The 27273-nt window shown below is 41.5% G+C and overlaps 1 protein-coding gene across 3 annotated transcripts in view; it reads left to right on the top strand.

Moving 5' to 3' along the window:
* Positions 1 to 27053, top strand: part of LOC137618058 (phytanoyl-CoA dioxygenase, peroxisomal-like) — a 67774-nt gene extending 40721 nt beyond the window's left edge. For all 3 annotated transcript variants that reach the window (XM_068348020.1, XM_068348018.1, XM_068348019.1), the window contains exons 6-8: positions 9409 to 9535; positions 21090 to 21224; positions 25034 to 27053. In XM_068348020.1, coding sequence (XP_068204121.1) covers positions 9409 to 9535; positions 21090 to 21224; positions 25034 to 25228 — 457 coding nt within the window. In that variant the 3' untranslated portion in view covers positions 25229 to 27053. The remainder of the gene's footprint in view (positions 1 to 9408; positions 9536 to 21089; positions 21225 to 25033) is intronic.
* The last annotated feature ends 220 nt before the right edge of the window (positions 27054 to 27273 follow it).

Here is a 27273-nt window from a genome sequence, read left to right as displayed (position 1 = left end):
GGCAAGAAACGTTGGACTCAGGTCTCTAGACCACTCAAACGTAGAGTCCAGTCCGCGAGTGCTCAGCCAGGCTGCAGTCATTGGCTCAGCTCTGACTCGCCGCAGTCATCAGTCGACTGCACTCCGCCCAAGAGGAGTAAGGTTCTGCCACAACAGAGCTCGACTGTTAAGGCTTTACCTCAACCTACTGTAGTTTCTGCCGACCCCAAGTGGACTCTACTACAGTCCATGCAAGCACAGCTTTCGGACTTAATGCGTGAGTGTCGGGCTGAGAGTGTTGCGCCTCCGCCTCCGCCTGCACTCCCTCCGCCTGCGCTCGCTCCGCCTGCGCTCGCTCCGCCTGATCGCAGTACCACCTGCCAGGCGTACGATGTTGAGTCACGTTCTGAGTTTGCTGTTCCCAGTGGTGTTCAGCCTCCGCCTTCCTTAAGGCAACCTTTACAATGGGATCAGGAGGATTATACCACTCTTCCTCCGCCTCCTCTTGCTGCTCCACCAGTGATGCAACGCTCGGTTGAGGTACAACAACCTCTCCCGTCCATGAGTCAGTCTCCTCAGCTCTCGCTGCAGCGAGCTCAACCCTCCACAAGGCAAGCACCACAACACCTTAGCCTTGCGCCTCAGGAGCCTCAGCTTGCGAGACATTTACCTTGTTCTGCGCAGCCTCTACCTCATCGCGCTCCGCTCACACCGCAGGAACAGGTACTTGCTACTCCGCTTCCGCCAACCGCTCAGCAAGCGCAACCCTTGGGTTCAACCACTCATGCCAGGAGTCAGCCTCCTCCACCCATGCGCCTTCCTTCTGCTTCGTCTGTTGTTCAGCCTTTGCAGTCTGAGCCTCAGGTTTTCCCTCAACAGATACTTGAAGAGGAAACCACTAATATTGTTCCTACTCGTTCTGACTCTGCTGTTCAGCTTTCTTGTCCGATCTCTTCGCTTCACTCTGGTGATGAGGCTTCTGATGATGAGGCGGCACACCTGGATCCCTCGTCAGACGTGGATGAATCCAAGCCTTCTCCACAGTCTATTGACTTTCGTAAGGTCTTGGCTCTGCTTAGGGAGGTTTACCCAGACCACTTTGTCTCTGCTATTCCCCGCTCTCCACCATCTGAGTTTTCGCTGGGCATACAACAAGCTAAGTCCACCTATACTAAGCTAGTCCTAGCAAGGTCCTCTAAGAGAGCGTTAAGGATCTTAGGGGAGTGGATGCAGACTAAGCAACACCTTGGCAAAACTTCTTTCATGTTTCCTCCGACTAAGCTCACTTCGAAAGCGAGCGTTTGGTATGCCACAGGAGAAGCACCAGGCTTGAGAGTACCTGCCTCTGCCCAGGCTGACTTCTCAAGTCTGGTAGACTCGCCTCGGAGAACTGCTATGAGGCGCTCTAAGGTTTGCTGGACCTTCTCAGACCTTGATCACTTCCTGAAGGGAGTATTTAGAGCATTTGAGATGTTCAACTTTCTAGACTGGTGCCTGGGTGCCCTCAGCAAGAAGACCTCACCTGCGGACAAGGATTCTGCCATGCTTTTAATGTCCTGCATAGATAAGGCCATTAGGGATGGATCTGGTGAGCTTGCGTCGATGTTTGTATCAGGGGTTCTGAAGAAAAGGGAACAGCTGTGTACCTTCCTTTCCTCCAGCATTACACCTTGTCAAAGGTCACAACTCCTTTTTGCTCCGCTCTCGAGGTTCCTCTTCCCCGAAGAGCTGGTTAAGGACTTGTCTGCTGCCCTGATACAAAAGGACACACACGATCTTGTAGCCTCATCGGCTCGTAAGTCTAAGGTTGCTACCTCAGTCCCCAGGACTTATCGCTCCCCAGTGGCTGATACCCCTGCTATGAGGTTCATACCGCCCTTTCGTGGTAGAGCCCCAAGCCGAGGAAGCTCCCGTCCAGACTCTTCCAGGAGCAAGTCTAGGAAAGGCTCCAAGACCTCTAAAGGAAAAAACTGACTCTCCGCATCTCCAGACAGCAGTAGGAGCCAGACTCAAGATCTTCTGGCAAGCCTGGGAAAAGAGAGGTGCAGACGCCCAGTCTGTCAGTTGGCTGAGGGAGGGTTACAGGATTCCATTCTTCCTCAAACCACCTCTGACCACATCTCCCATCAACCTCTCTCCCAACTACAAAGAAGAGGACAAGAGGCTAGCATTGCACCAGGAGGTGTCGCTACTTGTGCAGAAGAAGGCAGTGGTTATAGTCCGGGATCATCAATCCCCGGGCTTCTACAACCGTCTCTTTCTAGTGGCCAAGAAGACAGGAGGTTGGAGACCGGTGCTGGACGTCAGCGCGCTCAACGCGTATGTCACCAAGCAGACGTTCACGATGGAGACGACGAAGTCGGTCCTAGCAGCGGTCAGGCAGGAGGACTGGATGGTCTCGTTGGACTTGAAAGATGCCTACTTTCACGTTCCTATTCATCCAGACTCCCAACCTTTCCTGAGATTCGTTTTTGGAAAGGTTGTCTACCAATTCCAAGCCCTGTGTTTTGGCCTAAGCACAGCTCCTATGGTATTCACTCATCTGATGAGGAATATAGCAAAATTCCTCCACCTTTCGGACATCAGAGCCTCCCTCTACTTAGACGACTGGCTGTTGAGAGCCTCCACGAGTCGTCGCTGTCTGGAGAGTCTCAACTGGACTTTAGACTTAATCAGAGAACTGGGTCTGTTAGTCAACATAGAAAAGTCTCAGCTCATTCCCTCCCAATCCATTGTGTACCTGGGAATGGAATTCGGAGTCAGGTTTTTCGGGCTTTTCCATCGGCCCCCAGGATAAGCCAAGCCCTAGAGTGCATCATGAGCATGCTGAAGAGGAGCAGTTGCTCGGTGAGACAGTGGATGAGTCTCACAGGGACCCTTTCATCACTGGCCCTGTTCGTCGAACTAGGGAGACTCCACCTCCGCCCTCTTCAATTCCATCTTGCAGCTCATTGGGACAAGGGTTCGACTCTCGAAGCAGTCTCTATCCCAATCACCCAAGAGATGAAGACCACTCTCTTGTGGTGGAAGAACAATCTCCTTCTCAGGGAGGGCCTATCGTTGGCTATTCAGACCCCCAATCTTCATCTCTTCTCAGATGCATCGGACTCGGGCTGGGGTGCGACCTTGAACGGACGGGAATGCTCAGGAACGTGGAACGAGGAACAAGGAAGGCTCCACATCAACTGCAAGGAGCTACTAGCAGTTCATTTAGCCCTGCTGAACTTCAAGTCCCTCCTGCTAGGCAAAGTGGTGGAGGTGAACTCAGACAACACCACAGCCTTGGCTTACATCTCCAAGCAAGGAGGGACCCATTCGAGGAGCCTATACGAGATCGCAAGGGACCTCCTCATTTGGTCAAGAGGTCTAAACCTCACTCTGGTCACGAGGTTCATTCAGGGCAATATGAACGTCTCAGCAGTTCGCCTAAGCAGAAGGAATCAGGTCATTCCCACGGAATGGACCCTCCACAAGAGTGTGTGCAACAAACTTTGGACCTTGTGGGGTCAACCTACCATAGATCTGTTTGCCACCTCCATAACCAAGAGACTTCCGCTGTACTGTTCCCCTGTTCCAGACCCTGCAGCAGTTCATGTGGATGCTTTTCTACTGAACTGGTCCCATCTCGACCTTTACGCATTCCCACCGTTCAAGATAATAAACAAAGTTCTGCAGAAATTCATCTCGCACGAAGGGACACGGCTGACGCTGGTTGCTCCCCTTTGGCCTGCAAGAGAATGGTTCACAGAGGTACTTCAATGGCTAGTCGACATCCCCAGGACTCTACCTCTAAGAGTGGACCTTCTACGTCAACCTCACGTAGACAGGTTGCATCCAAACCTCCACGCTCTTCGGCTGACTGCCTTCAGACTGTCGAAAGATTCGCTAGAGCTAGAGGCTTTTCGAAGGAGGCAGCCAGTGCGATTGCCAGAGCAAGAAGGGTTTCCACTCGTAGAGTCTACCAATCTAAGTGGGAAGTCTTCCGGAGCTGGTGTAGAGCCAATTCAATATCCTCTACCAATACCTCTGTGACCCAAATAGCTGACTTCCTTCTACATCTTAGGAATGAGAGATCCCTTTCAGCCCCTACGATTAAAGGGTATAGGAGTATGTTGGCTTCAGTTCTCCGCCACAGAGGTTTGGACCTTTCTTCCAACAAGGACCTTCAAGACATCCTTAAGTCTTTTGAGACGTCTAAAGAGCGTCGTCTATCCACTCCAGGCTGGAACCTAGACGTAGTCTTAAGGTTCCTTATGTCACCTAGGTTCGAACCTCTCCAGTCAGCTTCCTTCAAGGACCTTACCCTCAAGACTCTTTTTCTCGTCTGCCTTGCAACAGCTAAGAGAGTCAGTGAGGTTCATGCCTTCAGCAAGAACATTGGTTTCACGACCGAATCTGCAACATGTTCTTTTCAGCTCGGATTCCTAGCAAAGAACGAGCTTCCTTCACGTCCTTGGCCTAGATCGTTTGAAATACCTAGCCTCTCCAACATGGTAGGTAACGAACTAGAGAGAGTTCTTTGCCCTGTCAGAGCTCTCAAGTATTATCTTAAGAGGTCTAAACCTATTCGAGGACAGTCAGAAGCCTTATGGTGTGCCATCAAGAAACCTTCGAGGCCCATGTCCAAGAACGGGGTTTCGTATTATATAAGGCTTCTGATTAGAGAAGCCCATTCTCACTTAAAGGAGGAAGACCTTGCATTGCTGAAGGTAAGGACCCACGAAGTAAGAGCCGTAGGTACTTCGATGGCCTTTAATAAAAACCGTTCTCTGCAGAGCATAATGGATGCAACCTATTGGAGGAGCAAGTCAGTGTTTGCATCATTTTATCTTAAAGATGTCCAGTCTCTTTACGAGAACTGCTACACCCTGGGACCATTCGTAGCAGCGAGTGCAGTAGTAGGTGAGGGCTCAGCCACTACATTCCCTTAATCCCATAACCTTTTTTAACCTTTCTCTTGAATGCTTTTATTGTTGTTTTTATGGTTGTTACGGTAGGCTAAGAAGCCTTCCGCATCCTTTTGATTTGGCGGGTGGTCAATTCATTCTTGAGAAGCGCCTGGGTTAGAGGTTGTGTAGAGGTCCTTTAGTAGGGGTTGCAGCCCTATATACTTTAGCACCTTTGGGTTGATTCAGCCTCCAAGAGGAACGCTGCGCTCAGTAAGGAAGACGAACTTAAAAAAGAGGCAGAGTAACGGTTCAATTCGACTTCCTTACCAGGTACTTATTATTTCATTGTTATTTGAGATAACTGTTATATGAAATATGGGATACTTAGCTATCCTTTAATCTTGTACACTGGTTTTCACCCACCTCCCTGGGTGTGAATCAGCTACATGATTATCGGGTAAGTTTAATATTGAAAAATGTTATTTTTATTAGTAAAATAAATTTTTGAATATACTTACCCGATAATCATGATTTAATTGACCCTCCCTTCCTCCCCATAGAGAACCAGTGGACCGAGGAAAAATTGAAGAGGTGTCAACAAGAAGTACTATAGTACCTGGCCACAGGTGGCGCTGTAAGTACACCCCCTTCTAGTATTGTGATAGCTGGCGTATCCCTCCATAGAATTCTGTCGGGCAACGGAGTTGACAGCTACATGATTATCGGGTAAGTATATTCAAAAATTTATTTTACTAATAAAAATAACATAATTAAAACACATTTTCAGAATAGATTGATCACCAAAAATCTTAAAAGACTTTCTCAATAAGCCAATTTTTTGTACAATTGATGAAGACACAGACCTAATGTGTTTCTCAAAAGTCAATTTGCTGTCAAGAATCACACATAAAATCTTAAGTCATACAAAGTTGAAGAAACATCAATGCTTAGATCCGGATGTTGAGGAGCTACTGTCCTTTACCTACTTACAATCATACTTTGAGTTTTGTTAGTTCAACTTCATGCCCCATAATTTCCACCATGCACTAATTTTAGCTAGAGCTCTATTAAGGGATTCAGACACCCCAGATCTACATTCAGGAAAGGGAATTGATGTGAAGAGTTTAGCATCACCTGTATGTGCAATAAGCTTGTTTTCTAGGCCAAACCACATATCATGTGTATATAGTATGAAGAGTAATGGGCCAAGAACACTACCCTGAGGAACAACAACAACTCTTTGTGATCTATTACTTGAAAATTCAATTTTAATTCTAAGAAACAACCCACCCACTCCCAACTGTTTGAGTTTGAAAACAAGGGCCTCATGATTAAGACGGTCAAAGGCAGCACTAAAATCAAGGCCAATCATAGAAACTTCTTGACCAAAATCAAGAGATTTCTGTACAGCATAGGAGATTGTAAGGGCATCATATGCTCCAATGCCTTTACAAAAACCAAATTGGAAACTTGGGAACAGATGATTACCTTCAGCAAATGTGTTAAGACGTTTTGCCAAAAAAACTTTAGTTATTATACAGCTGATTAATCAAAGACCTCAAGCTCTTACACAGGCTCCTTCAAGAGATTATGCGTTTCCTTTGCAGGAGCCCTTATGGAAATCTGCGTCTAATTAAGTTCCAAGAAATCCTCAAGATCTCAAAAGAGGGCAGACATGCAAATGCATTTCAAGACTGAAAAATCACCAGGAGGATAGAAACCAATTATCAATATGCTAAGTTGAACAAATTTGTGTTAACCATGAAATATATTATTATTATTATTATTACTTACTAAGCTACAACCCTAGTTGGAAAAGCAGTATGCTATAAGCCCAGGGGCTCCAACAGGGAAAATAGCTCATTGCGGAAAGGAAAAAAGGAAAATAAAATATTCTAAGAAGAGTAACAACAATAAATATCTCCTATATAAACTATAAAAACTTTAACAAAACAAGAGGAAGAGAAATAAGATAGGAGAGTGTGCTCGAGTGTACCCTCAAGCAAGAGAACTCTAACCCAAGACAGTGAAAGGCCATGGTACAGAGGCTATGGCACTACCCAAGACTAGAGAACAGTGGTTTGATTTTGGAGTGTCCTTCTCCTAGAAGAGCTGCCTACCATAGCTAAAGAGTCTCTTCTACCCTTACCAAGAGGAAAGTGGCACTGAACAATTACAGTGCAGTAACCCCTCGGGTGATGAAGAATTGTTTGGTAATCTGTGTTGTCAGGTGTATGAGGATAGAGGAGAATATGTAAAGAATATGCCAGACTATTCAGTGTGTATGTAGGCAAAGGGAAAATGAACCGTAACCAGAGAGGAGGATCCAATGTAGTACTGTCTGGCCAGTCAAAAGACCCCATAACTCTCTAGCGGTAGTATCTCAACGGGTGGCTGGTGCCCTGGCCAACCTACTACCTATAAAATGGAATCAAACCATTCTGTTCTCCCAGCATGAGATTTGGATGTTTATTTTAGGAAAGAGACAAATTTTCACATTCCAGTTCATCCAGACTCGAGAAAATACTTGAGATTTGTACATCTAAGAAAGGCATTCCAGATTTAAGCTGTGTACTTTAGACTGAGCACACTTCCTCAAGTTTTTACCCCATAGTGAAGTGAACCTACTACAAGTATTTTGTATTCTGACTAATATTACCAAAAACTCTCAAACAGTGCATGTGAGCCAAAATATTTTGGTTGCAGTTGACACAAAAGCTTGGAATAGTTCTCAATTCTGAAACATCAAATTTGACAGCCTGCCAATTATTAACGTCGTTGGGGGATGGAAATAGATTACAGTATATTCTTTTCAAGGCTTTCCCATCCATGAAGAGTTTACTGAATTTCATAAGAATTCTCCTCAAATTTTAGTATTCAGAGCGACCAACAGCCAAGAAATGGCTAAGCATAAAGCATATTTGGCCATGTGGCCTCTAGAGAAGGATGTAACTTGTACAATATCACTTGAAGATGTCTTGGAATTGAGTCATTCAGTGAGACACAGTTTGGTTTGACATTCAAAGTTACTTATAGATAACTTTCTAATGGTGGAACAACGTACAAGGACTGTCATTAGAACAGAAAGACTCGGACCTAATGTTGTTTTTAGATGGATCAAAGTAAGGTTGGGTGCCCACACTGAATAATCAGGACACAGCTGGCATGTGGCTATGAACCGAGAAGACTCTGCTTATCTATCTGTTGGAGTTGTTAGCCATATTTAAGGCTCTCCAATATTTTCTAGACAGTCTGGGGAAAGATAGGTGCAATACTTTTGAATAACACCATACCCCAGTTATATCTCAAGTATCAGGAAGGAACCAAGTCAGAAGAGCTGATGTTTCAAGTCCAGAAGATTTGAACATTCACCACTTCAGAAAGGATAGTTTTATGTCCAGAATTCATCCCGGGAAAGACAAATACTTTAGCAGACAAACTAAATTGACAATACTGTACAAATTGTTACCCACGGAATGGTCACTGCATCCAGATGTATGCAAGGAACTTTGGAAACTTTGGTGCATCCTTGTAGTGGACTAATTAACAATAAGCTTCCCAACTATTGTTCCCCAATGCCAGACTATTGAGCTCAGGCAATAGACAATGCTCCAAGAGTGGAACTTCATAGAACTTTATGCTTTCCCATCATTTGTGTAATGAGGCAGGTGTTAAACAAACCAAGACAAGCCATGAATGCAAAAATGATTTTAGTAGCCCTTATTGTCTGCAGATGGAATGGTTTCTAGATCTCCTAGTCTTCATGTAGACATTGACTAGGAGGAAAGACTTATTAAAGCAACTCGGTTGACACAAGTTTCTGCTAACTGGCCAACACCAGCCGTATTGTGATGACTGTTTGGTACCCTTGACAGTGAGACATTTTTTGACCGAATTCCCCACTTCTAGTACTTTAAGAAATAGATATCTGTTTGAGGCTCGAAGTCAGGATGGCAAGTTTATCCTTGCCAAGATTGTTGGACATGATGTGTCGTACCATGCTAGAGTTAATTTTAGATTCATTTCAGAAGTAGGTCTTCTGAAAGCTATTTAAGAATTAGGTCTTCTGAATGCTATTTAAGAAGTAGGTCTTCTGATAGCTATTTAACTTTTTTAAGGACATCTTTACTTTTATTTTTGTAAATGCAATTTCCTTTTATTCTTTATTTATAATAAATGATATCGGCATCAATGACCTTAGATGTCAGGATGCCAGAAAACTCTCAATCAAATACCAATACCTCCCCATGGTAGTGTTTTTCTTATATTGTGTACAGAAATCTGAATTCAAGAAATATTGTAGACTCCGATGACGTTTTAATATAAGCAAGGGGTTTGGAGAAGAATAGAGGTATTAAGTAAATACTATTGAGTATTTTTATTGGTGATACGTAAATTTTTTCCAGTGGGTTGCTTTCTACAGTCTTCATGTATTGTATGCTTTCATGTATTGTGCAAGAAAATACATTTCTGTCTCCTTATATTTAGTAAATAGTAATAACAGTTCATGAGAAAAGTATTTTTCTACTTTCTTCTTCAGACCAGCCAATCGAATTGTTTGCGCATGGACTGCTATGGAAAAGATAAATGAGGACAATGGATGCCTGTTTGTCCTCCCAGGATCTCATAAAGGTCAACTTGAACAGCATGAGTACCCTGAATGGGAGGTAAGATGTTATAGAAAAGATAGCCACAAAATATATATTATACATATATTTATATATTATATATATATATATATATATATATATATATATATATATATATATATATATATATATATATATATATATATACAGTATATATGTATGTGTGTGTGTGTTATACTGTTTATATGATATTCTTTATATATAGTGTATTATGTATATTCATCGTCGCTGGCATGTACTCGTATCTATCATAGTTTTCAGTTTCAATAGAAGGTTGATTAGAGGAGAGGGTCATAGCAGGTTAATTATGTTACATATATGATTTATTATACAGTATAAATAGAAGAAAGACAGAGATGATGAGAACGGAGTATGCGATGGAAGATGAAATATCATTGGAAGGAAAGGATTAATGAGGTAGAATAATTTAAGTATTTAGGAACAAAGATCTCCAATACAGGGTCTTTAGAATTAGAGTTTAGTGAAAGATTGAAAAAAAGCAAATCAGACAATGGCTAGGTTAAGTACAATTTGGAAATCAAATCTCCTAAAATTTCATATAAAAATCAGACTATATATCAGTTTAGTGAGATCGGTGTTACGCTTTGGACATGAGTCATGGTATGACAATGAAACAATCTCCAATAGATTAAGTAGATTTGAGAATAAAGCCCTCAGAAGGATATTGGGAGTTAAATGGCAGGACAGGATTAGCAATGAAACTATAAGAGAGATTATTCGAGTACCATATGTGGATATGAATTTGATGAGGGGTAGATGGAGATGGTTTGGGCATGCTCTTCGCACTCCCCAAGAGAGATCAGTTTACCAAACGTTTAACTAGGCTCCACAAGGCACCAGAAGAATTGGAAGACCCAGGCCTACATGGTTTAGGACTATAAAGCGCGAAGTATGTGATGATGAAAGAAGAAGTATTGAATTAAAAGCTCAAGAAAGAGACTAATGGCGAAATCTAACCGAGGCCCTTTGCGTCAATAGACGTAGGAGGAGATGATGATGATGATGATTATATATACAGTATATATATATATATATATATATATATATATATATATATATATATATATATATATATATATATATATATATATATATATATACAGTATATATATATATTATATATATATATATATATATATATATATATATATATATATATATATATATATATATATATATATATATATATATATATACAGTATATATATATATTATATATATATATATATATATATATATATATATATATATATATATATATATATATATATATACACACACATACATAAATACACATGCATACATACAGAAGGCTCTTAAAGTAGAGCTTAATAGGTTCCAAGAAGCTGTTTGCCAGTTGAATTTAGTTAAATTTTCTCCTTGCGTAGGCTTCACCCAGCTCACATGCCTCAGATTTTCAGCTGTAAGTCAGTTAATAGTCCCATTTTATAGTGAAAATATTGTCTTGCTTACTGTATTAAATTATATAATATGGTTTTATTACAGTATATCATTATGAACTTTTGATGCAAAATCTAATGTTTATGATTTTAGTTGGGTATGTGCTTGTATTTCCGAATGTTTGCAAATTGAGGACCTTCTGTATATATGTATATACGGTACAGTAAGCATGTTTGTATGTGAGCATATACATACATACATAGTCAATATACACTGCATATGTGTGTGAATATTTCTTGTGCATGTTATAGACTATTTAGATAGAATGACTACCAACATCTGTTAATGGAGTGTACAAGAAAAAAGTTAAATGGTGTTAAATTCAAAATGTTTGATTATAGTAAGGTACTGTCAAATTATAAGATGGTCAGATCCAAGTGGGATTTAAGGAAAGCAGTGATTTATTTTTATTTGGCATTGTAGTGTTTAGAACATATTAGGTAATTTTTATTACAGTATAACTATTATTAGTAGTTAGTTCAACAAGACCACAGATTCACTTTTCACGACTCATAGTTTGTTCTTTCCTTAATTATTTGTTCTAAAATGTGACCTGAAAATAAGGAACTAATGAAGTTGGAGGAAATCAATAAGGGTGCTGTAAATAAATTCTTTAGCATTCTCGTAATTATGTTTTGTAAAGTACACAGGCGGTGAAACGCTCCTACAGGGACTTTATTCCTATGCGGATATAAACTCCCAAGTCACATATATGGGGTCTACTCCTATATCAATTTTCTGTTACCAGAAAGAAAGAAAAAGGTGCCTAATTGGTAATTATATAAATAGGTTACTTGGTAACTCCACTGCTGTTACGTTCTGCTACAAGGCAAGCTTCACTTATCTTCTGGTCATCCTGTCAAGATACTGTCATCTCTTGGCACTCTATGATCATGAATTGATCACACTAGATTACTTTTGCAGCGCTTTGTTGTGTCATGTCTAGTGTTGCTATTGTAATGTGGACTTGCCCTGGCCGTAATAGTCGCCCCTGTGGCACTTTCACGAGTCGGGTCGAGATAGATCCGCATCCCCTTTTCTGGAACTGTCATGGTAAGCGATGTTCTATAAAGTCCCCTCGTGAGTTTTATAGGGAGTGGCCGTCCTTCCAGTGGGAGAAATATCGTTCCCGTTGTAAGAAACGAGCTAAAAGGTATCATTCCCCTTCCTCATCTTCCCTAGGTAGCAAGAAGTGTAAGCTCGTTTCTGCGATGCATGATATTCCTAGCTAGAAGACAGGGGTCTCGCCCTGAGAGCTTTCTTCCTCCTTGCTCTAGCCTCAACTAAAAGAGTAAGCAAATTATCTTACATCACATTCCAGGGGCTGGAAGGAATTTTCCTTCTCTGTTGTTACTGAGTTTGTGGCTAAGACAAAATCCAGCTATACAGTACTTGATTGTAGATTTGAATCTTTCACAATCTCGTCTCTCAAAGAGGTAACTGATGATCTGGATAATCTGTTATTCTGTCCCATAAGAGTTTTCATGAAATACCTAAAGAGAACAGCCTCACTCAGACCAAGAATTCCTAATCTGGTTGTGAGTACTGGCCGTTGCAAAAAGAAAGTATCGAAGAATGCTATTTCCTTTTGGTTGTGTGAAACCATTATGAGAGCGTATAAATCCTCAGGGGAAGCGTCACTAGGGTCCCCTTCTCGAGCACATGACATCCGTGGACTTTCCGCAAAAGCCACTCGGTAGCCCAAGTACTTAGTGCAGGGGTCTGGAAGAGGTAGACTGTCTTCATAGGCCATTATTTAAAAGGCTATACTCATAGGTCCCTGGATATTTTCTCCTTAGGTTCTATTGTTGTGGATCAACAGATAATCTAACCAAAGCTCTTATGAGACACTTAACCGTTTTTCACGGCATCAGTTATTCTCTGCATTGTAAGGTTAAAGTAGATCAAGCCTGGATGCACTCTCCTCCAAGCTTTAGACCAAGGAGTACTTATATTGGTTATACCCAAATTAAGGTAAGAATGACTGTTTAGGTTTTTATTGTACTGTATTGATATAATTCTTGATGCCTGCACCTGGTAATTTTTCATCCTACTTGGGTCTTGACTTAGAGAAATTTGACACTTCAGCCCCACCTCTTCATGAGTCCTATTCATGACATAGAGCTTGACCTCCTCTTAACAGACTTCTTCCCTCTTAAGGAATACTCCCCGTATAAATGACTCAGAAATTTGCATGTGCATAGGAGTAAACTACAAATATTTAGTACAGTTTGTATTTTTCCTAGATATACAAACCCGAGTCATTTATGCAAAGGCCCCACCTCATTCACCCCTCAAATCTTGACCAGGATAGAGTGAAGCTTGCCTTGCAACAGAGCTTAGCACTGCCCACCACTGGATTAGCTTATTAACCTATTATAGTTACCAATTAAGCATCCCTTTTTCTTTTCTTTTTCTGATTGTAGAAAATCGACATAGGAGTAAACCCATATCAATGACAAAGCTTTGTACAGTATATCTAGGAATAATACAAATTGTATTAAAGATTTGTAGTATTTGATTCCCTGTTCTAGCTTTTTCAATATTAAACTTAGCCGGTGATCATATAAGCTGTCAGCTCTGCTGCCCGACAGAAAAACCTAAGGACAAAATACGCCAGCGATCACTATACAGGTGGGGGTGTACATCAACAGCGCCATCTGTCGAGCAGGTACTCAAGTACTCCATGTAAACACAGAACCAATTTTCTCTCTGTTGTGCCACCGGCAAGACCTACTAAATACGCTGTTGCTTACTGGATTGATTTTCACAGATTTTGGTGAAGTACTCATTTCTAGTTATTAGCTTTCGCTTTGCAGAGGTTATCTTCAATACTTCCTTGCATTCTTTGATTGAATTTTGGATTATTTGTTGACGACTTGGATAGATTTTGAATTTCCCCTTTGACTAATTCAAGATGGCTGACCCTTCTCAAGTCCCTAAATACAGGAAGTGTAGTGCTAGGGACTGTTCAAGGCGTCTTCCGAAGGCCTCTATCGATCCGCACACCATTTGTTCCAATTGTCGGGGTAAATCCTGTCAATGGGAAGATCGGTGTGAGGAATGCGTTGGGCTTTCGGAATTCGATTTTCTCGAATTCCTTAAATATTCACGTAGGCTAGAGAGAGATAGAGTCAGGAGGAGTTCATCTCGCTCAGTTGATTTTTCCTCTCCCCATGCCCCACAACCTATTCCTTCCCCTGTAGTGGTTGCTCCTGATCCCCCTTCTAGCACTCAACAACCTTCGATGGCAGATATGATGCGTGCCATCCAGGCTCTGGGTGAGAGAGTCGAGTCATTGGCGAGTGACCGTAACCAACTCATGGCAGACGTCAGGGAGTTGAAGGGTAAGAGTGCAGTGGGTAGTGACCTAGTGAGTGGAAGTGTTGTGAAAAGTGTTAGTGTTGCGCTTGAGGGTGCGTCTGTTCGTGCCTGTCGTCCTCCCAGTCAGGGACCTCTTGCAAGCTCCCAAGCCCAGGGGAGAAGCAATGTCGTACGACCAAAGGGTTCGACAGGCTTTAATCAGCGGACAGACGTTCCCTCCGTGGTTTCGGACGTATCTTGCCAAGATCGCCCCACCCACAAGAAGACGAGAGAGCCCATTTATTCCTCGTCTGCGGAAGATGTTTCTCGGCAGAAACAATGGACCAAGGTCTCATGACCTCTCAAACGCAAGGTCCCTTCCGCGCAAGTCCAACGGCCCAGTTGTAGCCACTGGGTCAGTTCGGACTCGCTGCAGTCTTCAGATGACTGCACACCTCCTAAGAGAGGCAAAGCGGTACCGCAACAGGCAGTAACACCGTCTGTTGCCGCACCTGCTACTGTAGACCCTAAGTGGGCTTTGCTGCAGACCATGCAGACACAGTTGTCATCGTTAATGCAGGACTTTCGTGCGGAGAAGGTTGACGCTGCACCCGTTAGCCTACAACCAACCACGGTTGTGCGTCCAGTTGACGCTAAGGCTACCTTCTCCCGCACTCCAGCTGTGAGAGTCCCGCCACCCATGCGCACTGTACCCTGCCAGCCGCATGTTGACGTACGCCGACGCACGGAACCCTCCGTTGACGTTCGCGAGTTACAACAACAACAACCTAAGTTGTTTTGTTTTGACGCGGTGCGTCAACCTCCGCAACCCACTGTGGTTACCCCTACTCGCCCACAGTCTATACAGTCGGGAGTAGACGCTTTGCGCCCCCGCGCAGCTATGGTTGTTGCCTGCTCTCAGACTGACCAACAGTTCCATGACGTTGCGTCCAGTGCAGTCACGCATGCACCCGTGCTGCCGGACTCAGCTGACCAGCCAATGCCTACTCCTTTGCCGCTTCCTCTTCAGCATTCAGACGATGGACTCTCTGATGATGACGACGCTGCACACCTTGACGACCCGCACACGGACATCGACGAACCCAAGACCACGCCTCCCTCCCTGGACTTTAGAAAAGTACTTGCACTGTTCAAGGACTTGTATCCAGATCAGTTTGTTTCTGCGGCCCCACGCTCACCTCCATCTGAGTTCGCTTTAGGCACGCAGTCATCCGCGCCTGCCTTTACGAAGCTCGTCCTCGCCCGCTCGTCCAAGAGAGCTTTAAGGGTGTTGGGAGATTGGATGCAGTCCAAAAAGCACCTGGGGAAGACAGCATTCTTGTTTCCCCCTGCGAAACTTGCTTCCAGATCGAGCGTCTGGTATGCCACGGGAGAAGTTCTCGGCTTGGGAGTTCCTGCCTCTGCCCAGGGCGACTTCTCAAGTCTAGTAGACTCTCCCCGCAGGCTGGCCATGAGACGCTCCAAGATTTGTTGGACTCCTTCAGATTTAGATCATCTGATGAAAGGAGTGTTCAGAGCGTTCGAAGTGTTTAACTTTTTGGACTGGTGTTTGGGAGCGTTGAGCAGGAAGACCTCCCCTTCTGACAAGGAAACTTCCATGCTCATTATGTCCTGCATGGACAAGGCCATACGGGACGGTTCCAGTGAGCTTGCGGCTTCGTTCGTTTCCGGGGTCCTCAAGAAACGAGAAAACCTTTGCTCCTTCTTGTCAGCTGGAGTAACTCAATGTCAGAGGTCGGAGCTTATGTTTGCCCCTCTCTCGAAGTGCCTTTTCCCAGAGGAGTTGATCAAGGAGATTGCTGCCTCCTTGATTCAAAAAGACACGCATGACCTGGTTGCGTCATCTGCACGCAAAGCCACCCCTTTGCCTTCCGTGTCTAGACCCAGGATGGATACTCCAGCGTCAAGATTCATTCCGCCCTTTCGTGGCAGAGCCTCCAGCAGAGGAGGTGCTCGTGCCGAAGGGAAACGTGGGAGCAAGAAGAAAGGTACCAAGTCCTTTAGAGGCAGAGTCTGACTGCCACATTCTTCAGACAGCAGTGGGAGCCAGACTCAAGAACTACTGGCAGTCCTGGGAGAACAGGGGCGCAGATGCACAATCTGTGAAGTTGCTCAGAGAGGGGTACAAGATCCCATTCTTGCGCAAGCCCCCTCTAGCAACGACTCCCATCGACCTCTCTCCCAGGTACAGAGAGGAGGACAAGCGACTAGCTTTGAAGCAAGAGGTGTCTCTCTTACTAGAAAAGGGAGCGGTAGTCAAAGTCCGGGACCATCAATCCCCGGGCTTCTACAACCGTCTCTTCTTAGTGGTAAAGAAGACAGGAGGGTGGAGACCGGTGCTAGACGTCAGTGCTCTGAATGTCTTTATCACCAAGCAGACGTTCGCCATGGAGACGGCAAAGTCTGTTCTAGCAGCGGTCAGGAAGGAAGACTGGATGGTCTCTTTAGACCTCAAGAACGCTTACTTTCACGTCCCCATCCACCCAGATTCCCAACCTTTTCTAAGGTTCGTTTACGGGAAGGTTGTCTACCAATTTCAAGCCCTGTGCTTTGGCCTAAGCACGGCGCCTCTTGTCTTTACAAAACTGATGAGGAATATTGCCAAATTCCTGCATTTAGCAGACATCAGAGCCTCCCTCTATTTGGACGACTGGCTTTTAAGAGCTTCCTCCAGTCGTCGCTGTCTGGAGAATCTAAAGTGGACTCTAGATCTGACCAAGGAATTGGGTCTCCTGGTCAATATGGAAAAGTCCCAACTGGTCCCATCCCAAACTATAGTGTACCTAGGGATGGAGATTCACAGTCAAGCTTTTCGGGCTTTTCCGTCGGCCCCCAGAATAAGTCAAGCCCAAGGATGCATCCAGAACATGCTAATGAAGGACCGATGTTCAGTCAGACAGTGGATGAGTCTGATAGGGACGCTTTCATCACTGGACCAGTTCATTGCGTTAGGGAGACTGCACCTCCGTCCCCTTCAATTTCACCTGGCTGTTCACTGGAGAAAGGACAAGACGCTAGAAGCGGTCTCGATCCCTATTTCCGAGAAGATGAAGTCATCACTGACCTGGTGGAAGGACAACATCAACCTCAGAGAGGGTCTGCCACTGACTGTTCAGACCCCCAACCACGTTCTCTTCTCGGACGCATCGGACACGGGCTGGGGTGCGACATTAGACGGTCGGGAATGCTCGGACACCTGGAACGCGGAGCAAAGAGCGTTACATATCAACTGCAAGGAGCTACTGGCAGTTCATCTGGCCTTGAAAAGCTTCAAGTCCCTCCTTCTAGGCAAGGTGGTGGAGGTGAACTCCGACAACACCACGGCCTTGGCGTACATCATCTCCAAGCAAGGAGGGCCCATTCTCTGAAGTTGTACGAGATCGCAAGGGACCTCCTCACCTGGTCAAGAGATCTAAACCTGTCTCTAGTAACGAGGTTCATTCAAGGCAACATGAATGTCATGGCGGACCGCCTCAGTCGGAAGGGTCAAATCATCCCAACAGAATGGACCCTTCACAAGAATGTATGCAAGAGACTTTGGGCCACATGGGGCCAACCTACCATAGATCTCTTTGCAACCTCAATGACCAAGAGGCTCCCAAATTATTGCTCGCCAATCCCGGACCCAGCAGCAGTTCATATAGATGCCTTTCTACTGGATTGGTCCCATCTAGACCTTTATGCATTCCCCCCGTTCAATATTGTCAACAAGGTACTGCAGAAGTTCGCCTCTCACGAAGGGACAAGGTTGACGTTGGTTGCTCCCCTCTGGCCCGCGAGAGAATGGTTCACCGAGGTACTGCAATGGCTAGTGGACGTTCCCAGAACACTTCCGCTAAGAGTGGACCTTCTACGTCAGCCACACGTAAAGAAGGTACACCCAAGCCTCCACGCTCTTCGTCTGACTGCCTTCAGACTATCGAAAGACTCTCAAGAGCTAGAGGCTTTTCGAAGGAGGCAGCCAGGGCGATTGCTAGAGCAAGGAGGACATCCACTCTTAGAGTCTACCAGTCGAAGTGGGAAGTCTTCCGAAACTGGTGCAAGTCGGTATCAGTATCCTCAACCAGTACCTCTGTAACTCAAATAGCTGACTTCCTTTTATATCTGAGGAAGGAAAGATCTCTTTCAGCTCCCACGATCAAGGGTTACAGAAGCATGTTGGCAGCAGTCTTCCGTCACAGAGGCTTAGATCTTTCCAACAACAAAGATCTACAGGACCTCCTTAAGTCTTTTGAGACCTCGAAGGAGCGTCGTTTGGCCACACCAGGTTGGAATTTAGACGTGGTACTAAGATTCCTTATGTCAGAAAGGTTCGAGCCGCTACAATCAGCCTCCTTTAAAGATCTCACTTTAAAGACTCTTTTCCTCGTCTGCTTAGCTACAGCTAAAAGAGTCAGTGAGATACACGCCTTCAGCAGGAACATCGGATTTTCATCTGAAACGGCTACATGTTCTTTGCAGCTTGGTTTTCTAGCCAAAAACGAACTACCTTCTCGTCCTTGGCCGAAATCGTTCGATATTCCAAGCCTTTCTAATTTGGTTGGAAATGAACTAGAAAGAGTCTTGTGCCCTGTTAGAGCTCTTAAGTTCTATTTAAAACGAACTAAACCTTTACGAGGACAGTCAGAAGCTTTATGGTGTGCTATTAAGAAACCTTCTTTACCTATGTCGAAGAATGCAGTTTCCTATTATATTAGACTGTTGATACGAGAAGCTCATTCCCATCTGAATGAGGAAGACCATGCTTTGCTGAAGGTAAGGACACATGAAGTTAGAGCTGTCGCAACTTCAGTGGCCTTCAAACAAAACAGATCTCTGCAGAGTATAATGGACGCAACCTATTGGAGAAGCAAGTCAGTGTTCGCGTCTTTTTATCTTAAAGATGTCCAGTCTCTTTACGAGAACTGCTACACCCTGGGACCATTCGTAGCAGCGAGTGCAGTAGTGGGTGAGGGCTCAACCACTACATTCCCCTAATTCCATAACCTTTTTAATCTTTCTCTTGAAATGTTTTTTATTGTTGTTTTTGGGTTGTCCGGAAGGCTAAGAAGCCTTTCGCATCCTGGTTGATTTGGCGGGTGGTCAAATTCTTTTCTTGAGAAGCGCCTAGATTAGAGGTTTTGATGAGGTCCTTTAGTATGGGTTGCAACCCTTGATACTTCAGCTCCTAGGAGTCGCACAGCATCCTATGAGGATCGCGAGGCTCAGTAAGGAAGACGTACTTAAAAAGGCAGAGTAATTGTTCAAGTCGACTTCCTTACCAGGTACTTATTTATTTTATGTTTGTTATTTTGAATAACTGCTAAAATGAAATACAAAATACTTAGCTCTTAATAATGTAAACATGTAATGCTGGTCTCTACCCACCCCCCTGGGTGTGAATCAGCTTATATGATCACCGGCTAAGTTTAATATTGAAAAATGTTATTTTTATTAATAAAATAAATTTTTGAATATACTTACCCGGTGATCATATATTAAAGGACCCTCCCTTCCTCCCCAATAGAGACCCAGTGGACCGAGGAGAAAATTGGTTCTGTGTTTACATGGAGTACTTGAGTACCTGCTCGACAGATGGCGCTGTTGATGTACACCCCCACCTGTATAGCGATCGCTGGCGTATTTTGTCCTTAGGTTTTTCTGTCGGGCAGCAGAGCTGACAGCTTATATGATCACCGGGTAAGTATATTCAAAAATTTATTTTATTAATAAAAATAACATTTTACAGGAAAGTCTTTAGGGGACACACAAAGCAAAAAGGGTTTTCCTTCATCAAATCCCTTCCCTTTTTTTGTCCCTTTAACTCTGTGTCCAGTATTAATCCTCAAAAATTCACATAAAGATGCCCTTCTTTTTTTCTGAGTTTATGCTTTTCAAGCCAAGAAATTTTATTAGAACTGATTAGATAATAATAATAATAATAATAAAGAATATATTTCTGTTAATGATAAGTTCATAATCAAGTATTTGTCAGTGATTTTTGTTATTACTGTTTTCATATGATGCATGAATATTTTTGTTCATAAAATAGGATTTAAAGACTACAGTATATGAGTACATACTGTATAATGATATATTAATACATATACTGTATGTCCATACAAAAATGAATGAGTGGCCTCTCTTACTGCTGTTTTAGATTCATATGAAATTTCCAAATACAGTACAGTTCTGTACAGCAATTTTTTTTACTATGGAGAAATTCTGTAATTACATCTTACCTATCATAGTTTATGAGTACCCCAATGAAAATGCTTTATGAAAAAAATAATTTCTTAGGAATGACTAGAAACCATTGTGAATGTTAGATTAAGTAACAAGAATAAAACTAAAAAAAGATTAAATTTATTGACAAACTTCATGATAAAGCTTGAAGCAAATCCACTCAACCATTTCACATTTTTTTCTTATATTATAATGGAGTCATGAAACACTGAGATTGGCTCAACGTGTATTAGGCATTTCCCTAAGCTATATCATGCACTAAACATAGCTAATATGATGAATATCATAACTGTTTGCATAAAAGTGAAAGCTTATTCAAGGAAGTTTTATTTCACCAGCCTTTATGATTCCTATTGGAACTTCATGTACTGTTTAAACTTAGAACCTTTGTAAGTGGAGCTGAATTGGTCGTTGTGGTTTCAATTGTAACTGATGAAAATTCATTGGTAGTTGTTTATAAATAAGTTTTAGTTTCTTATTCTCTGATTTTTTGTGGCATTATAAATGTTAATATTATGATACTGTACTGCTTCTTTCACAGAAAGGAGTAAACAAGATGTACCATGGTGTACGTGGGTTTGATGATGAACCTAAATCTCTCTTATGCATGGAGAAAGGTGATACAGTTTTCTTCCACCCCATTCTCCTTCATGGTTCTGGAGATAATCGCACAGAGGTAACATTAAACATACAATTCTGTGTTTTTTCTCATGTATGTGTGCTGGCTATATGTAAATACTAGCTTAGTTAGTTGTATTTCTAAATATCAATAGGTTTTACTATGGATTAGTGATTGGTAAATATTTTTTAAACATTTTTAGAAATCTTTATTAGAAATCTTTGATTAATCATGTTTATCATTAGTACAACCAGCATCTTCTGATAGAGGGACTAGTCTGTCATTAGATTGTCCAGAATTTTGTCTTAATATTACTCAAACCATAAAGAACTTTTAATTATCTGTAATCATTCACTAACCATCATAATGTCGACTAATGACCCAAACTGAATGTTATTTGGTTATTTCGATGAATCTTACCTATGAGTCACTGTGCTAATATCTTTAAAGGGTGAATTTGTAGACCATAAATAATAAAAACAAAATTTGTTACAGCACCAAATACAAACCTTTTAGCTTTATACTATGGAGATATAGTTTGGCGACAGCTGAAACGACCCGTAAAACTTTTAGCGAGGTGGTACTCCCCTCAGCTAGTTAAGGGGGGATAGACCAACCACCCCGCTCACACTCGCAGTAGCTAACACAAGCCACATTTCGGCTCAGAGGAGAGCAGACGCTGTCGGTTCTCCTCAGCTTTATTTGGTTTAACGACCATAATAATGAAACAACTGGCTTAAGATTTTGAATTTTCATTTTTCTTCAATACGGAATGGTTTCTGGAAGTGTTACAGTTTACTGTAACACACTTTACTTGTGCTCATCTTCATTCCTATAGCTTTGGCATAGGAATGAGAGCAGAGACAGACTGAGTCCCTTCAGTGCTTCTAGTCAGGGAGGGGATTCTTTCGGGGGGAACCTAGAAACTAGCTTCGATTACATTTCACATGCAACTCTTGATACCAACCTTCAACTTGAGCTCTCCTCGATAATAGGAAGCATAGAGTGCTGTCTCCAGGTGCTGGACAACTTCTTACGAGGGTTTACCCTTCATCAACCATTGTCGAGCAATCTCCCTGCTTACGGGGAGAGTTGCCGACGGCAGGAACAGAGGTTGATTGCCTTTCCCACTGGCAGGAGAGACAGTCTTCACCTTATCTTTTTTCTCTCTGGAGGATTCCTCCAACGGGATTGGATTCATCCATTCCCTGCAGAGCTCTTCAGAGCTTGATGGAGAAGGAGTTAAGTGACTTCTTGCTGTGCTTGCTCTTCGCTGTCTTACCTTCAGGGTACAACGAGTCTTGTTAGATGCCAACTGGTTGCGGTCACCGCCTCTCATCGATGAGTCTTGTAGGCTCTTAACTCCCCAGAGTTATCTCCTACATCGTGATTATACCTCTAGGACACAACAAAGCTCATGGAGTTTTGTGAGGCCAGGTCCTTCAGAATCTGTGCCTCATGGTTTCAACCTCTTACAAGGAAGAAACCACCCCTAGGCTATACAGTAACTCTTTGAGGTTATGAACTACAGTACATCATGCCCCTTGGGGCACAACCAAGCTCATGGAGCTTTACAAGGCCAGGACTTTGCCTCATAGTTTCACACTCTTACAACGGAGAAACTTCTGTTCTTTGATAAGAGATTGATGAATCTAGCGTGCTAAACCTATCACCTAGTGAGGTTAGTGGGCGAGGTGCTATACCTCCCTCTCGCATGCACCTAACCCAACACTCGCCAACTGCAGAGGGTGTTCAGCACCCTGTAAAGGAAATTACTGCTCAAGAGGAAATTAATGCTCACTCAACTTTTACAGTATAACATGATGTTGAGGATGTTTCACAAAGAAAATTAATTTGCAAAAGAATAATGTTAGATAATCCCTGAGAAAGGAATTTTATGGCATCATTAGCTGTGCAAGGGAGAGAAACAACAAGGTAGGACCAACTACCAGGTCCTCTTTGGGTCCATGAAAGGAAGAATTGGTGACAGGCTTAGTGCCCTTGGAGATAACACAGCACATTAACCCCCCAAAAGTGTTTTGACGAAGGAAAACCCTATTTTGGGGAAGTGATGTCTGGTCTCCAAGACCCGACCCTCCCTCTTCTTCGTACAGGGTAGCAGGACAATTGATTCTCACTTTAAGTTTGAAAGAATGCTGCTGGGCATATTCTCACTTTAAGTTTGAAAGAATGCTGCTGGGCATAGTTTGTCTGCAGGTATCATTACCTCAAGCTGTAGTGATGGTTCACATTGATGACGTGTCATTGATAGCCAGAGGATTTCATTATTGGAGGTGCTGTGTCTAGTTTAATATGCTGAACTAAAGTGTCTCACATATACGCACTGAGTCCATGCTTTGCACATTGATAAACTGGCCTTGAGCAGTGGGGACGATATTTATTTGGTATTTATGTCATATTAGATTTCCTGTTCAAGTATTTTGCAGAAGAGTCCTTGGGGACCACACAGCACCTCCCCAAAAATCGGTTTTTCCTTTGTCAAATTCAATTTTTACTTCCAATTTTCCTACTTCCTTTGGCACTTTTGGACTTACTTTATGCCAATCATTACTATTTTTTCTTCCTTTTATTAGTTACTTCTATGAAAATTTAAGAAAATAAATACAGTAACATTATTTATAAAAGAAAAGGACATTTATTCAGCTATATGATAATAAATGTTGTAAAGCCTTATCTTCTTTTAGGGTTTGTGCTAAGATGAGTTAAGTAAAATGTCCAAAGATAGGGCTTTGGGCTTGAGTGCCAAATCATTTGGTGAGGGGTTGGCACTCAAAAGTTTATTGGTAGGAAATAATGTCTTCCATGCTATTTCCTCCATATATACTGTTTTATAAATAAAACTTTTCATATTGCATGAAGGCATTGCATAGAGATGTTTGTGTCCTGCTCATTATAATTTCATTTTTCTTCATTGGATTTTGATGATGTGATGAAGACCAAAATTAGATTAGAGATAGTTTCAATATGTATTGGTTATTGTGTGACCAATAATGCAGTACCTATTTATCATAGCCAGACCTGCTACACTTTATATTGTCAGCTCAAAATTGCAGCAAGACTACAGATCATACCAAGTTACCCACCTAATACAGCTCTGAGGTAATAAATTTGTCTAGATAGGGTTACTACTGAACATCTTTGTTTATTGGTGGCAACAAGTTGGCCAATCTTGATAGTATCTGAATTTTCTGTTGTATCTGCCAAATTAGATCTGAGTTCCCCAAGGTTAGCATGAAATTTCTAATTATCATACTGCCTTTTAAGAGATATGACTTATACTTGGTGAAGCATTTTAGATTCACAAAAAACAAAAAACAGACACCAGACTGGTACAAGCCAAGACATGGATATGATAGAAGGGCACCCAAAATACCAGAGATTTTAAAAATGGCAGGAAGTTTGTGTTATCTTGTGTCATTATAGCTAGTGTACATTCTCTTGCCTCAGTTCTGCTTATACTATATCCATATATATTAATGCTTACAAGACCTTAAACAATTTACAGTCTTGTATATTCATCTTTTAAGTTTATGTTCTGGTTGTCCTCACACCCTTCTATGGCCTTCAGGTCCTTTTTGAACTCCCTGTCCTTTATAGAATAATATTTAGACTAACTCCCTGAACTCATGACACAAAAAACTACCAATATTTTTACAGTATATTGTGTGACACAGTGCAGTATTGCATTTGGAAAATAATGGATAAAATATAAATTAATTTTCAATCCTTCCTGAGATAATTTAATTAAATGGTATAAGGACTTTCCTCATTAATAATTGCAATTTACAAGCCTACAGGCATTGTTTTGGCAAAGGAATCAAATTTTACTGGGATTATATTTTCAGCACTTCCGCAAAGCCATTTCCTGTCACTATGCAGCATCAGAATGTAACTACATTGATGTGCGAGGAACAACACAGGAAAGCATTGCCAAGGAAGTTGAAGAGATCGCCAAAAAAAGGGGGGTGACTGGATTAGACTTCAAAGAAATTTGGAAACTTCGCAGTCGTGTAGTTCGTGGGACTGAAGTGAACCTTTAAATATATATTGAGTCATTAGATGAATTTATATAACAAGCAAGACATAGTTTTATAATCAGTTAAAGAGGGTAGTGAAAGCAACGTTATACTTTTGTTGGGAGTTTGAGATTTTGAAAAAGGCATAGCGCATTACAGAATAAAAAGTAATAATTATCTGTAGAATGTTCTTAAATAAGAAGGTTATGTTTATGGACATAATGTATAATATCCTTGTAATTTTCTTATGATCATAATACTGTATGCTCCTAAGCTCTTTCATAGACCAAATCAACTGAAATTGGGCTGAAGTAACTAACTCTTTCTATCAGAAATAATGCAGTACAAAGTTTTCAAGTATTGACTGAATTTCTCCTATTAACACAATCATATTTTTTTTCTTTTTTTCAGTTGTTGGTTTATTGTGCAGACATTAGCTAAAATCAAGTTTCTTTAATTGTGTTCAAATATGGGTGTTTCTTAGGTTATTTGCAATTGTTCAGTTTTAAAAAACAACAGCTTTAACCACAAAATAAGCTGTATAGTACAGTTAGATGTTTCTTTAAATCTAATGCTTCATTGATTGCTATGCTTATTTAGTAATGTCATTTAATCAATCATTTAAAAATATTTGTGTTGGTAACCCCCACATAAGGTATTTTTTATGAAGCACATAGTATTGCCTTCTTTTCTTTTTTCTTCTATTCATTTCATGTTGGTCTCTTCAATATTAACTTTCTACCTTCACTTTTAAGAACAAATCTTTTAGACAAGGCTTATGACTTTGTAGTTTTGTAAACCACTTTGTAATAATGTCTTAATCTTGGTGCTATTAGTATATTAAACCATCTTATTGAAGAAATGTCTATTTGATTGGATAACTTCTAAGTACTTTTAATTTTAACAGATGAAATGTGTAAGTTCTAAATTCATTGTATAAACTTCTATTTCATCCTGAGAATTCAGTTATCCAGTGCTTATGAAATTATAAGACTGTTCGTATTTGGTTTATTTTTATGGTTTAAATTAATATTGCCGTTAGAGTTTTTCCTTGGCATTGCAATTTTGTGTGAGGTCTTAATCATTACCATTATCATTTGTTTTATCATCTGCCAAGCAATAACCCAAATTGGAGAGCAAAATACCATAAACCCTGTGGCTTCAGTAATGAAAGCTGCTCGGCACTGAATAAGAATGTCAGAAGTGAAGAATAAATCTGAAACAAGTAAAAAGCAAAGATTAGCCAATAAGTAATGAAGTGAAGCACATGAGAGCCTGCTCAGCAAAAAATTAGTTACAAGAACTTTGAAGACCTCAAAATGCCAATGGTTTTGATATAATATAGTTTTATATGATTTATATTACTAAGCAAAATTAAGTAATAATTATCAAGATAATGTAGTTCTGTTTATGGAGAAGATAGGAACATGTATATTTTAAAAAATTGCTTTTATTGGTCATCATGTTTTATATTTCCCACATTTACAGCCAAAGCTCTTAAAAAATCTAATATAGAATTTTTAGAAATATTGTTCTTAACTTCTCATATATGTGCCTATTGATTCTTGTAACCAATTGTGATGTACACTGCAGGTAGCAAATACAGATATGATAGATATATATTGATACTTAGACTAGTGTACTCTCTGAAGTTGATATACTGTATTGATAGATATTGTAGGTGTTCGATATGGGAGTCTTAGAAATATGACTGTGGTTTTGTTAAGATTACAGTGCTTCATACCGATAAATTTAGAAATATTAAAATAGGGAATTATATGTGTGGTGTGTGGCAAAGGATAATAATATTGTATTGTATATTCTCTATATCAAAATTCATATAAAGGGATCAAGTGTATATTTTTCCTGTCTTAATAGTTGTAGCCACTTTTGAAATACTTTAGCCATAAAATTAGGCTTATTAAACAATTTTATTTTGATGTATCTTACCTGTTAATCTCATTGCTCTCATCTATGAAACATGAGTTTCTTGATCTTCAATTAAAAAGGTAAAATAATTTCTATAGCCACCCTTACATCTCTTCCTTCTTTGGACAAAAAAGCCTGGT

The sequence above is a fragment of the Palaemon carinicauda genome, chromosome 24 (assembly GCF_036898095.1).
Source record: "Palaemon carinicauda isolate YSFRI2023 chromosome 24, ASM3689809v2, whole genome shotgun sequence".
NCBI lineage: Eukaryota > Metazoa > Arthropoda > Malacostraca > Decapoda > Palaemonidae > Palaemon > Palaemon carinicauda.
The sequence above is the reverse complement of the archived record's forward strand: the minus strand, read 5'-3'. Positions and strand labels throughout refer to the sequence as shown.